The following is a 12182-nucleotide window of genomic DNA, read 5'->3' as shown; positions in this document are numbered from 1 at the left end:
GGGTATCATGGTTTTTTCTCCCAGAAACTTGGTTTTTTTTTTTGTCTGGAAAACAGGCTAATCGAGCACCTAAGAAATCTGGTGAATCTCCATAACATTCACATTTGGATTAATATGTTTTTTGGATGAATTAAATAAAATTTAGAATATAAGTAAAATTATATTTTCCTTTTTCACAATTTGTAGAAAATCGTACATGATATTAAAAAAGAAACTGCATTTGCAAGTGTCAATTCTACAGATCACACAAGCCTGCAAATTGTAATACTGGTGAACCTCTCTTTCATTCGGTAATGACTTCCTGATATGACTGGTGGAGCGTGGACTGTTATTAAATTCGTTGCATAATGACACCAATTCATAATAAAATGGAATAAATTGCAGATACAAGAATGATTAAAATAAATGGTGAAGGGATTTTTTTTTTAAGTTTTAAAAGGTGTCTACTGATGGGTCTCTCTTCACTGATATCATTCCTTGATAATCGCTGATGTGTGCCCGTGTAATTTTTTTGGATCAAAATTGCCTTCAAACTGTCCGCATCTAATTAGACAGTTTCTATAATAGGATTACAGATTATTTATTCACACAAATTGGAGCCGTTCACGTAGCACAGGTGGGGATGATGAAACTCTACATGCGTTACCCTTGCTGTATTATTCCCGGATGGCTACTGCCTCGATAATTTCGGAATTTGTTCTGGTATGTTATCTCAGTGTGATCTATCAATAAGCTTCTCTTGGGGGAATCATATCAACGTTCATTTTCTCTGTTTAGATTAGCGAGAAGCTGGAGGAATTGTGCACTATCTTCTTATTCCCTGCTGAAATAATTTGCATTCTTTTCCTTCTACTCCCCCCTCTTCCACTCTACAAAAGAGGATCTGTCGACAAATGGTCACGGTCTGGGTTTCCTTCCGGTTATAATGTCTACAAATCGAAATAAACATTCCTGAAAAATCATCGGAAATTTGCCATTGTAAACGTAGCTCGGATCGAGTCAAATTCCGTGTAGAAATAGCGCTTTTCTTTTCCGGTTCAGCTCTCCTTAATTTGCTGGTTTTTATGAGTCTAACAACGTTCGCAATTACGGGAATGCTGTGCGAATCCAGTTGTGTGCAACAAGGCGCAACACCAAAGACAGAGTACAGTGTTCGAGTTTCTACAACTATTAGCGCGATGTTTGGTCGCCTGACATATCTAAGGTTACAAGATGAGCGCGGAGAGATGAATGTGACAGGAAATTCTTTGAGAATAGTTCTTGTTGTACAGAAGACGCTTTTTGCTCTTTGTATAATTTCATCTATCTGGGTTTATTTGCCCTTTGAAGAGTTGCTCACTCACTCACTCCATCCCTCCCCTGAAATACTTTCATTGACACATTCGTCGTGACCTGCATCTCAATTAACATTTGTCATCAAAGAACGTTAGACATCCTTAGAGTGAAAGGTATTTCATCTGAAGAAACATTTGGACAAGAAGAAATCGTGAATTAACCACACTCTTGGGAGAGAAAAGTTCAAAGAATGATGGCCATCATGAAAGAGTTGCACTTCCTTAACGAGTAGTCTGACCTATTTATAAACTGGAGCTGCTGGGCTCAGCAAGAGATGAGAATTAATGACTGTTTCCAGTTGACATTTCGCCCATAACTACAAGAAAATTCTCATACTTTCTGAAAAATTTTCTCATTTAGTCCAATATAAGAAAAAGATATAAAACTGTCAATACGTGCTTCTATTTGGCTATTTTTGTGTACTTTCTTTTCTGTTTTCGAATCTTTCTGTAAAGTAGAAGCTTGATTGAAAAGTCTTCATTTATTTTGGAAATTTTGCATTCCATGTTCGAGGACGAGATTCATCAACTACGATGAAGCGTAGATACTCTCTGCTAGCATTTGTGTCATATCCAGTAGCGCATTGGGATGATGGATTACAGCCTCGCCACCGTTTTCGTAAATATTTTATGAAATGAGTGAATATTGGAGGAGGAGAGAGAATACTCCATGCAGAAATTGAACCACTTTCTTGATAAAACGTACTTTTCTACACTGCCATTTATTGTTCTCGGCCAGATTTTTATAGCGTTTTTCCAACTTTCTCCCGATGACGATGGTGGTCATGGCTGTACGCACGAGAAGAACCGTACAGGAGGTGTAAACAGTGCGATAATGTGAGCAAATAATTCATTTTTGCCACGATATTTATACGGTGAGCAAACCACTTTAGATATCGCAGTCGTGCTACCCACATGAGGGTAGGGGAAGAGTGTAAGACAGTTATAATAATCTTTTCCATCATTACCATATGTTCACTAGAAATCGGGTGAGAGTCATTTCCTATTAAAATGACCAAAGCATCATGTTTATATGCTGTGTGAATACCATACATTTTTCAGCCAACGCTGGATTCAAATAATTTGGATTAGCTGTACCACGGCAGCAGGCTAATGGTGCGCCTGAACTTTCAATGAACCTCAATTCATGAATCATATGGACACTTCAGTAATCAAATCTGGATTGTACATGATTCTTCGGGGTGGGGGATGTTTTGCAATAATATAAATCAAGGAATAAGAGGGACCTTATAAAAAAAATCGTCATTCAGACAGGGTGTTTGTGCAAGTTTTGTGTTTTTCGTGATAAACATGGCAAGAAATAACGAACTGAGTGTTAAAAAAAAGAAGTGCAGTCATAACTCTACATAAAGAAATTTATTCCATGAAAAGCATTGTAAAAAAACTAGGTGTTTCATTTAAAAGAATACAAACTACCATTCAACGATTCAAGAAGACTGGCAGTTTAAAGGACAAACCTCGATCAGGACGACTTCTAGGACGATTCACTAATTTCTAAACGTAATCGACGACTTACTGCACCTGAAATCTGAGCTGAGTTCAATAGGAACAGACAAACTCACTTGTCCACATCCACTGTAAAACTTCGTCTTAAACAAGGGACTTCATGGTTGGCTTGGGCTGAGAACCATCAACATTGGATAATTGCAGAGTGAAAAAACGTACTGTGGACTGATAAATCCAAATTTGAAATTTTTGGATACAAGCATAGAGTTTATGGGAACCAATCAACTGAATTAAAAATGGTGCCACATTGTTTAGTGCCTACAGCCAAGCATGGTGGGGTAGTTCTACCACGACCTGGGGTTGCTTCTGTTTTTCTGGAGTGGGTGACGTCATCAGAATTGAAAGAATTTTAAGAAGAGAAGGCTATAAAACATTCTTGAACATAATCCTCTGAACTTCAAATTTGTGGAAGAAATTTTATATTACAAAAAGACAATGACCCGAAGTACATCTCTAAACTGTGCAGAGACTTGCTAGAAACTAAAGAACAGGAGAGGGTATTGCAAATTATGGTGTGGCTGCCCCAATCGCCTGGCTTAAGCCCAATAGAGCTTTATGGGATCATCCAGACAAGTCCGTGAAGTCTGCCCAGCTTCATAAAATTTATGGGAAATCTTACAAATTGCTTAGAATAATGTTAATCAAGCTCTATTATAAAATTAATCGCCAGAATTGAATTTTTGTATGAAAATTCAATATAGGTGTTAATATTAATCATTTCAATATTTTTGCTGCAAATTTTTCAATGCCTTAATAAAAAAATCCTAAAATACATTATAGTTTGTGTTTTAGGCCCTCGTGGGTAGTACAGTTGGTAGGATCGCCGTCCTTTCAGGTCTTTTCCACATCAGGTGGAAAAGACCTGAGTTCAAGTCCCATTGAAGAATTTTATAGGCCTTTTTAACAACGTCAAAGTTAGTTGGTCTCAGGCGAGGGTAGCATGGTTTTCCTCCCGGAAACTCTGGTTTTTCATCCAGCATAGCAGAAACTGGACCTCAGATCACATGCAGTTTACAGACAATACACAAGAAGAAATATGACCATAGTCGCTGATGCTCCTAAAACCCCTACTACAACACAACAGCAACAACAACCAAGGCGGGATGCGCTTCTTCCTTGGTCGCAGCATTTCGACACTGGACCTTTTAATAAGACACGACGTCATCTTACAAAGCAATGGTGCCACGAGATTTTCGAGTATTCATCAATACAAAATGGTCTTCGTGCTTATCAGATCTGAATCCACGCGCCTACTGTTTCACCGTAAAACCTCCAACAACAACACTCGCCTACTCTCTATGAAGCACCAGTTGATTACATTAGGGTGTGCCCTAAGAGCATAGTCCAGTTTCTGTGAGGAGAAAAGTACAAGTTTTATTTATCACAGATATTTAGCTGCTCTGAAGAGGAGGAGAAGCTGAATCGAGAAATTCTTGGAAGAACGTTTGAAGGCAGTATCAAAGCAAAAGATAGTTATATTGAATTTCGATTGCTATTTATGCTTTTGGTCTGTTAATAAAAGTTTTTTAAAGTTTCATTTAAATTTTTTTAATCATCGCTGAGTTAGGGTTGAGAACCTTTTGACCCAAACTTTTGTTCCGTGTGTAAACTTGCAGAGGAAATAAAAAATAGCTAGGAAAACAAATTATAGCCCATCGTCTTCATGTCTCACTCTCCTCTGACACACCCACTGTTATCTCAACTTTCTTTACCAGAATCGCCCTGTTGCAAGAAGAAGGAAAAAACAAAACAAAAAAAAATAAAATAAAAAATAAGAAGAAGAAGAAGTAAACTGGGGAAGAAGATGAGAGTTTCAGTTGTGTTTGTTTTTATTTGCTTTAAGACTTATTCAAGGAGCTGGTGTTGCATCATTACTGTAAATCCGGGACAGCTTTATAATCACAGATTTAAAATCCGCTTTAATAGTAGTAAATCAGACAAGTGGGTTGCCCTTGTCATACGAGTAACAACTGCGTTTGTTGCTCGGGCTGTTCACAAATTACGTAATCCAATATTTTAAGTTAAAAAGTCGCATTACGTAATTTATGGACCTCTCCCTTTCCTTAACTTGTTTTTTTTTTTTTTTTTTTGGAGGAAGTTGAGTTTTGTTGTAGTTGGGTTTTGGGAGCATCGGCACCTAAGGCCATATTGCTCTGTGTATGCTGTCTGTAAATTGTATGTAGTTTGTGATCGGTTTTCCGTTTGCTGGACGAAAAATCCAAGTTTCCGGGAGAAAAAAATCATGCTGCCCTTGCCTGAGACCGACTATCAAGGCCACGTTGTGAAAAATGCCCATAAAAATTCCTTACGTCATCTACGGGACTCGAACTCAGGTCTTTTCCACCCGTGGACGCCACTTTTATGAGAAGGACGCCCATTTTACCAACTGTGCTACCCACAAGGGCTTTTGGAGGAGGAAGGAGCTCAGTTTTCAATCTTTTTATAATTTTATGCTATTCGTATCACATTGCAAACCAGTTCGAAAATTTTTATTCGAGGATAAAAATTTTCAATTAAAACTCGATTTTTTGTTGCAATTCTGAAAGAAGTTTGGCATCAGCCAAGAAGTAACTGAAACTGAATTTATTGAGCATGAAGAGAAACTCCGGCCATCGCTGTCCTGTGCCAGCCATGTATTTAGAATTTTATATCCACTTTTGGAAGAGTGCCTGATATTCTTTTGAAATTTGTCCAAAAACAGCCGGAGGATGTACGTGTTGTTCGTAATAAATCTGAAAATTATGTACGATTCGTGGGACAGTTTTCCTTGTTGTGGGATGCAAAACACTGCACACGAAAGACTATTTTTGAAGAAACACAAAATAGAATTTACCACAGTCTCCATGGAGATCAACCAATTTAGTAATTACATTTCTGTGAATTTTTAAAACACAACCAACCACTTTTTTTTCAATTAATCAATTTACTTTTCTCTGATTACCTTGTTTAGATTCTTCGAAACCACATCATGGTCCGTGTTGGAGGAGGCTGGGACACTTTAGGACATTATCTCGACAAGCACGACCCCTGCCGGTGCAGATCAGGTAAGCTTTATAACTACGGAGAATTGGCATGAACTGTTGAATCTATCAAACTAGATGGTGATAACGTCTAGATTTGTGCTATCGCAATCAGATAAAACAAACCGGAATACGCCTCAAGAATAAAAATTTCTTATCAAAGAGAGCTGTTAGCTTTTCTTAGTTTTTTTTTTTTTTCGCATGTGACCTGGGGTTGTTCTGCGCCCGTTGTAAATTATTTCTGTACACGTTTGGACTGTCTCAGAGATCATCCGATAGTCTCCCTCAGTTACATCCGCAGCATATTAAACAAGACCCACTTGGTTCGTCTGTTGGCCCACCTCTGAAACGCGAAACTATATTTTTAAAGGAAAAAATGTCCTATAATCGGAAATAAACGGTATACCATTCGATGAAGATGGAACCTCCACAGTTTTTTCTTTCAATTACGTCTATGTCATCCTTCGTAGCTTTGGACCTTGCAATGTTCGTGCAAAGTATCACGTTTGCATTTTAAAAACGTCACGTGGTATTTTACTATAGTTTTGTGGGACTCAACAGTCAGCAACACATTCCATTATGAAAACTTGACGAGTTTTTACGTGTTAGTATGTATGTGTAATGTACTTATTTTCTTCATCATGTCCATCAATCCGTCCGCATGTATTAAATAGGCTCATAAGTGGATGGATTTTCATGATATTTTATATTTTGGTCTTTTATAAATATTTGTCAAGCCATCCCAGATTTCATCAAATTAGATCAATAGGAATCCGACAATTTTAATTTGCATGTAATAGCTCGGATTCTAGTAGATGAATTTTGATGAAATTTTATTTTTCGGCGTTTTATAACAATTTGTTGGGCCTTCCCAAATTTTATTGAAGTCTGATTAATAGAAACCTTGCAATTTTTTTTTTTTTTTTTTTTTGTCCGTCCGCATGTAATAACTCGAATCTCAGTGGATGGATTTTCATGAAATTTTACATTTCGTTCTATTAGGAAAATTTGTTGAACCTTTCCATTTTTTTTTAATTGGACCACTAGAAATCAGGCAATTATTATTAATTTTTTTTTTCCATACAATATCACATGGGCTATCCATATACCGTATATTGTAGTAGAAGTAGTAGATATTATGTTTGTTGCTGTGTGCTGTTTGGAAGAATGAATGGGCAGTGTGGCGGATGCGCTGAAACGAATTTTATCAATTCGATCATAAAAGCCGTTGCTTTTTGCTCGTTTTTTTCTTTTGAATCATGAATTATTACTATTTGCTAACGAGCCTGAAACGTAACACGATGCATACATTAACTTGCTTAATACACGTTTTTATATGTACATCGTGCATTGATATTCAGCCTGTGGGATTCGATTCTCAGCTAATGGTCCGAATCTTCATAGTATTTTTTTTTTTTTTATCTTTTGGAAGACACTGAGTGGACAGAAATCATGGGGTACCTACCTAGCGACTGCTAGGCCCATCTTTCGCCCGGATAAGGGCAGTCACACGGCGAGGCATTGAGTCCACTAGCTCACGAAATCGTTCCACAAGTATTTCCATCCATGCTGCACTGCTGTCCATAATTCTGTCGTATATCTGGGTGTAGGATCCAACGCTCGAACGGACCTTTCCACAGCATCCCAAAGATGCTCCCAGGGTTCATATCCGGTGAACGGGGAAGCCATTCCACTGTGGTAAAATCTGGGGAATGCTCTTCGAACGATGTTCTAGTCACCACAGCTCTGTGGGGAGGCGCATTGTCCTGCTGGAAGAATGCATTGCTCTATGGGTTCACGATGACCATGAAGGGATGCAGATGGTCTGCAAGCATGGACACGTAACTTCGACCGTTCAGAGATGCGTGTAGACGTACCAGAGGTCCCAATGTGTGCCAGTTGAACACGCCCCAGACCATTACCGACCGTCCACTTGCTTTGTACATGACGGGTGCATAGTTTCATGCGATTTCTGCCAGATACTGAAACGGGACTCATCGGTCCAGGAGGCCCGTCTCCACTCATCCGAGGTCCAGTGGCGATGTTCTTTCGTCCAGTTGAGACGTAGATTCCTGTGTCGTGTTGTTAGCAATGGGACTCTGGTGGATCAGCGACTCCCCAATTGTGGCTAATGATCGCCTGATGGTCTTGGTGGAGGCGTTTCTGGCACCTCCCTCGTTGAAGTCGGCGGTGATTTGTGCCACTGTCACTCTCCTGTTGACTGAAATAATGCGAGACAGACGGCCACGTTCATCCACCACCTTTCTCTTCCCGCTCACAGCGCTGTCCACAATGAGATGTTATTCCGGAAATGGCGCATTCCCGATACACTCTTGATACTGTCGAACAGGGACAGTGCAATTTTTGTACCACCTTCGCGATAGAGTGACCCATGTGTCGGGCACCCACTATCATCCAACTTTCAAAGTCGGTAACTCACGGCGTTTACCCATACTGATATCGAATTACAATGCAGTGTACCTATATACGTGCCAAGCGGTGGGTTGGTCCACTAGCGAGAGGGGTGACAGCGTCGCGTTGCCCAGGAACCTGGTATTCCATAAATTCTGTTCTTTCAGTGTACGTGACCATACTTTTCTTAACTGAAGTGTAAAGGAGTTTCATTTTCCTTTTTCTTTTAGTATAAATTCCCCAGAGGAAGAAGAGGATAATGTTTCAGTTTTCGTCTTCGGAAGTAGACGTAGAGTCGTGCGGTTACCGCAAGTAGCATCGACCTGTCTGATTAAGTTCAGTATTTTTGCTGCGCTTTTAGCATCACCGATTCATTTTGGAGTCTCGAAACCAAAATGACGTGTCCAGTGCAACTAGCGGTGGCTCCTTACCGTTCATCCACTGTCGGCACCAATTTCAACGAGTGTTTTCGTTTCCGAAAAGGAAACTGTCCGTAATCTTCCATTCATCTGGATTCTTTCTTTTTTTTTTTTTCTTTTTTTTTGCAAACTTATAGAGCCAGGGGGTTTAACAACCTCATAAACGCATACAAAAACAAACACGATACAAAACATAATAATAATAATAATAATAAATAAATAAAGACGCGACGCAAATAGAGAGACGGAGACTGGCCGGCGACACACGCACGTGCGTGTTTGTTTGTTTGAGGAGAGAAAGAGAGAGGGATTCCATTTCCTTATGTTAATTTGGTTTCAATTACTTTGAGATTCTGTTCGTGGTTGCTACATAACTTGACCAGTGTTTTCGCAAAGGTGAAGGGTGACTCATTGCCTCGAGAGAGAGACGCCATGTTTGGAAGCCCTAAATGACTATCACCCACTCGGTGATTAAATATTCAGCAACAGATGCATGTCTCGTAAATTTGTGTCCCCATTTCGGGAAATGTGCCGTACACACAGCCCGGGAGTGGGTGAACCGAATGTTGTTGGGTAAGGACAAGATCTGCCGTAAGGGGAAAACAAGTGTACTTATTAAGTGTTGGATGTCAAGTGCATCGCGAAAGTGCCAGAAGCACCATCTTCGCGTGATGATATAAAGCCGCTTTATATTCCCAGCCAACGAACTGCCAACGGTCATTAAATAAACTCGACCTCGACAAACCTCTCCTAATATTCCATCGTCGATGGAATATTAGGAGAGGTTTGTAAAATATGAACTTTATTCAGTATCGAATCGGACCGCCTTTGTTTCGAATAACAGCAAGTGTGTGGCATGGATTCTGTGAGGTATTTTAGTGAGTTTTGGTCTAACTGTAACCATTCTTCCAGAGAAATATCACGTAGCTGCGACAAAGTTGAAGGAAGAGGGCTTCGTTGACAAATAGCTCTCACTAGCATATTCCACACAATCTCAATAGGTTTCAGATCAGGTTAATGTGGGGCCAAGGAAGATGGTGGAAATCCGTGTCAGGTTCTTCGAACCTTTCTTTCACGATGCGCTGTTGCATTGTCATCCATAAAGTGGCCATCACCTTTGGGATAAAAGTGTAACATTGCAGGGTGCAGTAGATCTCCTACAAAATTCAGGTACTCGCTGGATGACATTCGACCTTCCACCAGTATCAACAGACCCAGTCCGTGCAGACAAAACATTCTTCATACCACAATACTATCTCCATGTACTCCAAGCAGGGTCCATCACTTCGTGAAGTTTGCAAAACAAAGTGTATTGTGATTGGTGGACCACACGACTTTCTTCCACTCTCCAATCACCACGTTCTCGGCACCACTGCAAGCAGATTTTTCTCTGAAACAAGCTGCTTCTGAATAGGCAGGCGGCTGGCAAAACCCAATTTTTTCAATTCCCTGAACATGGTACAGGTTGAAACCGGATAATTCTGGGTTTGGTTGAGTTCAGATATTATTTTCTGCGCACTGAATGTCATATTTTTCCATTTCTCCTTAGAGTACGACTGTTTCTCTCTTCAAGTATTGTTTTTCTGCCTCAGCTACGCCTTTGAGATGTGGAAGAACCGCCTGCCTTGCAGCAATTAAAAACCTTTGAGATGGATAATTTGCTTTTGAGAAACCAGTTATGTCTTTCGTTTCTTAAATCATAGTTCCTGCTAAACGTGCACCCACGATAAGACCTTTTTCAAAGTCTGAATAGCTCACGCGTTTTCCCCATTCTGGTTTCAGATTACTGAACCAAGCCAAAGGTTTAAACCCCACGCCTCAGTTTTCTTTGCATTTCTTCTGTCTTAATACAAAGGTTGGCATTTTTTTAGCCAGTGTGTATATTATCATCTGCAGACATTGAAAGGAAGTGTTGGAGTCGCGAGGTCTCGCTAAAGCACAAATAGTCAAGTATGACCTCTTGCTGAAAGGAAACAGCAACCCTGGGATTGTGCAGATTGCTCTCCTATCTTGACGAAAGTCTCTTCAGTTCGAAATTATACGATTTCCTGCACGGTCTCAGCGAAGTGTGACGACCCAAACGTACTTCTGTTGCACGCTTCACTGGAATCGCTAATTTTCTGTGTACCGAAGGAAACAAGTTTGACAACCCTTCGAATTCAAGAAACGGTGAAACTTTGTGAACGTCGTTTAATTGCGACGATTAAAACACTTTACGGATTCGTATGTTTCGGAAGTAGAAACTATGGAAGTTGCCAAATAAGGCATTTCGAACCAGGAATGATCTTTACTAGGTTAATCCTTCGAAATGCTGTTTTAAAGATGGAGAAACTAACGGCAAATATCACGTGGACTTATTCCGCGCTTGCAGCCCCACCCACTGCGACGACAGTTTGTCGATAACTGCGTAAAAAACTAAAACGAATGACGTGACTTACGCATTAATTGCTCGTGGACATGGAAAATGAATTTAATAGTGGATCCAGATGTCTCGTGCGAGCGACAGCCTGTAAGCTGCTCTCAATTTCGTCAAATGCAGGCACCTACGCTTCCATTCTTGGCCTTCTTGGTGCGTGTGTTGATAGGTGGCTGTTAAGGCTTGTCTGTTGTCTGGCACACTTCGCAGTTTTCTTAGAAAGAAAGAAAAGTGTGTGTGGGGAAGAGTGGATCAATATCTGTGGGCTGCTCAGCTTTCCACTTTTATCGGAATTGGTTACATTTGGCGTTGGATATTTTTTGGACTTGCTTCGTTGAGTCCACAAACAGTACGATCGACTTCTCTCTGCCAAGTGTGACCTACTTAAAAATAAATATTACGCTGATGCTGCCCTGGTTCCTGCGTTCACTCTCAAGATGTATCCAAGCAGATAATTCGATAATAAAAATCCATATTTTATTTAAATAAAAAAAACTCTTCTGTAATTATCCAATTAACTCTCTTCTTGGAGATGAGTCATAAATGTATTATGCCTAACTTACAGCAAAGATTCGCTTCTTCTGATGTAGATAGACATAATACATTTACAGTAGAACGTCAATTATCCGAACTAATTAAGACCAGGTTCGGTCCTCAAATAGTTCGGATAATCGAACATACATGAGAATACCCAGTTTATATGAAACAAAGTGTAATTAGGATTGCTACTGTATTTTTAAATATGAAGTATTATAAAAAATAATTGATTTAGGAAGAAGAAGAACTCTTTATTGCATATAATAAGGAGTAGGAAATGGTTTGTAAATAATAACCAAAACATTTTGAAGAAACAATGTATTTATTTTGAACTTACCTAATTGTTTTTCATGGTTTCAACTATAGATCACACTTTTTTTTACATAAACAGAAATAAACAAACACAAGTAATTGCACACAAATAAGAGTATAATGAATCTTGGGAAGGTTTATTTTTTTAAATATGTAATCTTGAATTTTTCTTTGAACCGTGCAGTATCTGCGTAGAACTGCATGC

At 39.5% G+C, this 12182-nt stretch overlaps 1 protein-coding gene across 1 annotated transcript in view; it reads left to right on the top strand.

Moving 5' to 3' along the window:
• Positions 1-12182, top strand: part of LOC150085160 (uncharacterized) — a 134796-nt gene that overhangs the window by 103649 nt on the left and 18965 nt on the right. Inside the window, exon 3 of the mRNA XM_090373897.1 lies at positions 5812-5905. Within this exon, the coding sequence (XP_090230023.1) occupies positions 5812-5905 (94 nt within the window). The remainder of the gene's footprint in view (positions 1-5811; positions 5906-12182) is intronic.

The sequence above is a fragment of the Mastigoproctus giganteus genome, chromosome 5 (genome assembly GCF_048544385.1).
Source record: "Mastigoproctus giganteus isolate SK-2022 chromosome 5, ASM4854438v1, whole genome shotgun sequence".
NCBI lineage: Eukaryota > Metazoa > Arthropoda > Arachnida > Uropygi > Thelyphonidae > Mastigoproctus > Mastigoproctus giganteus.
This window is presented reverse-complemented; position numbering and strand designations above follow the sequence as displayed.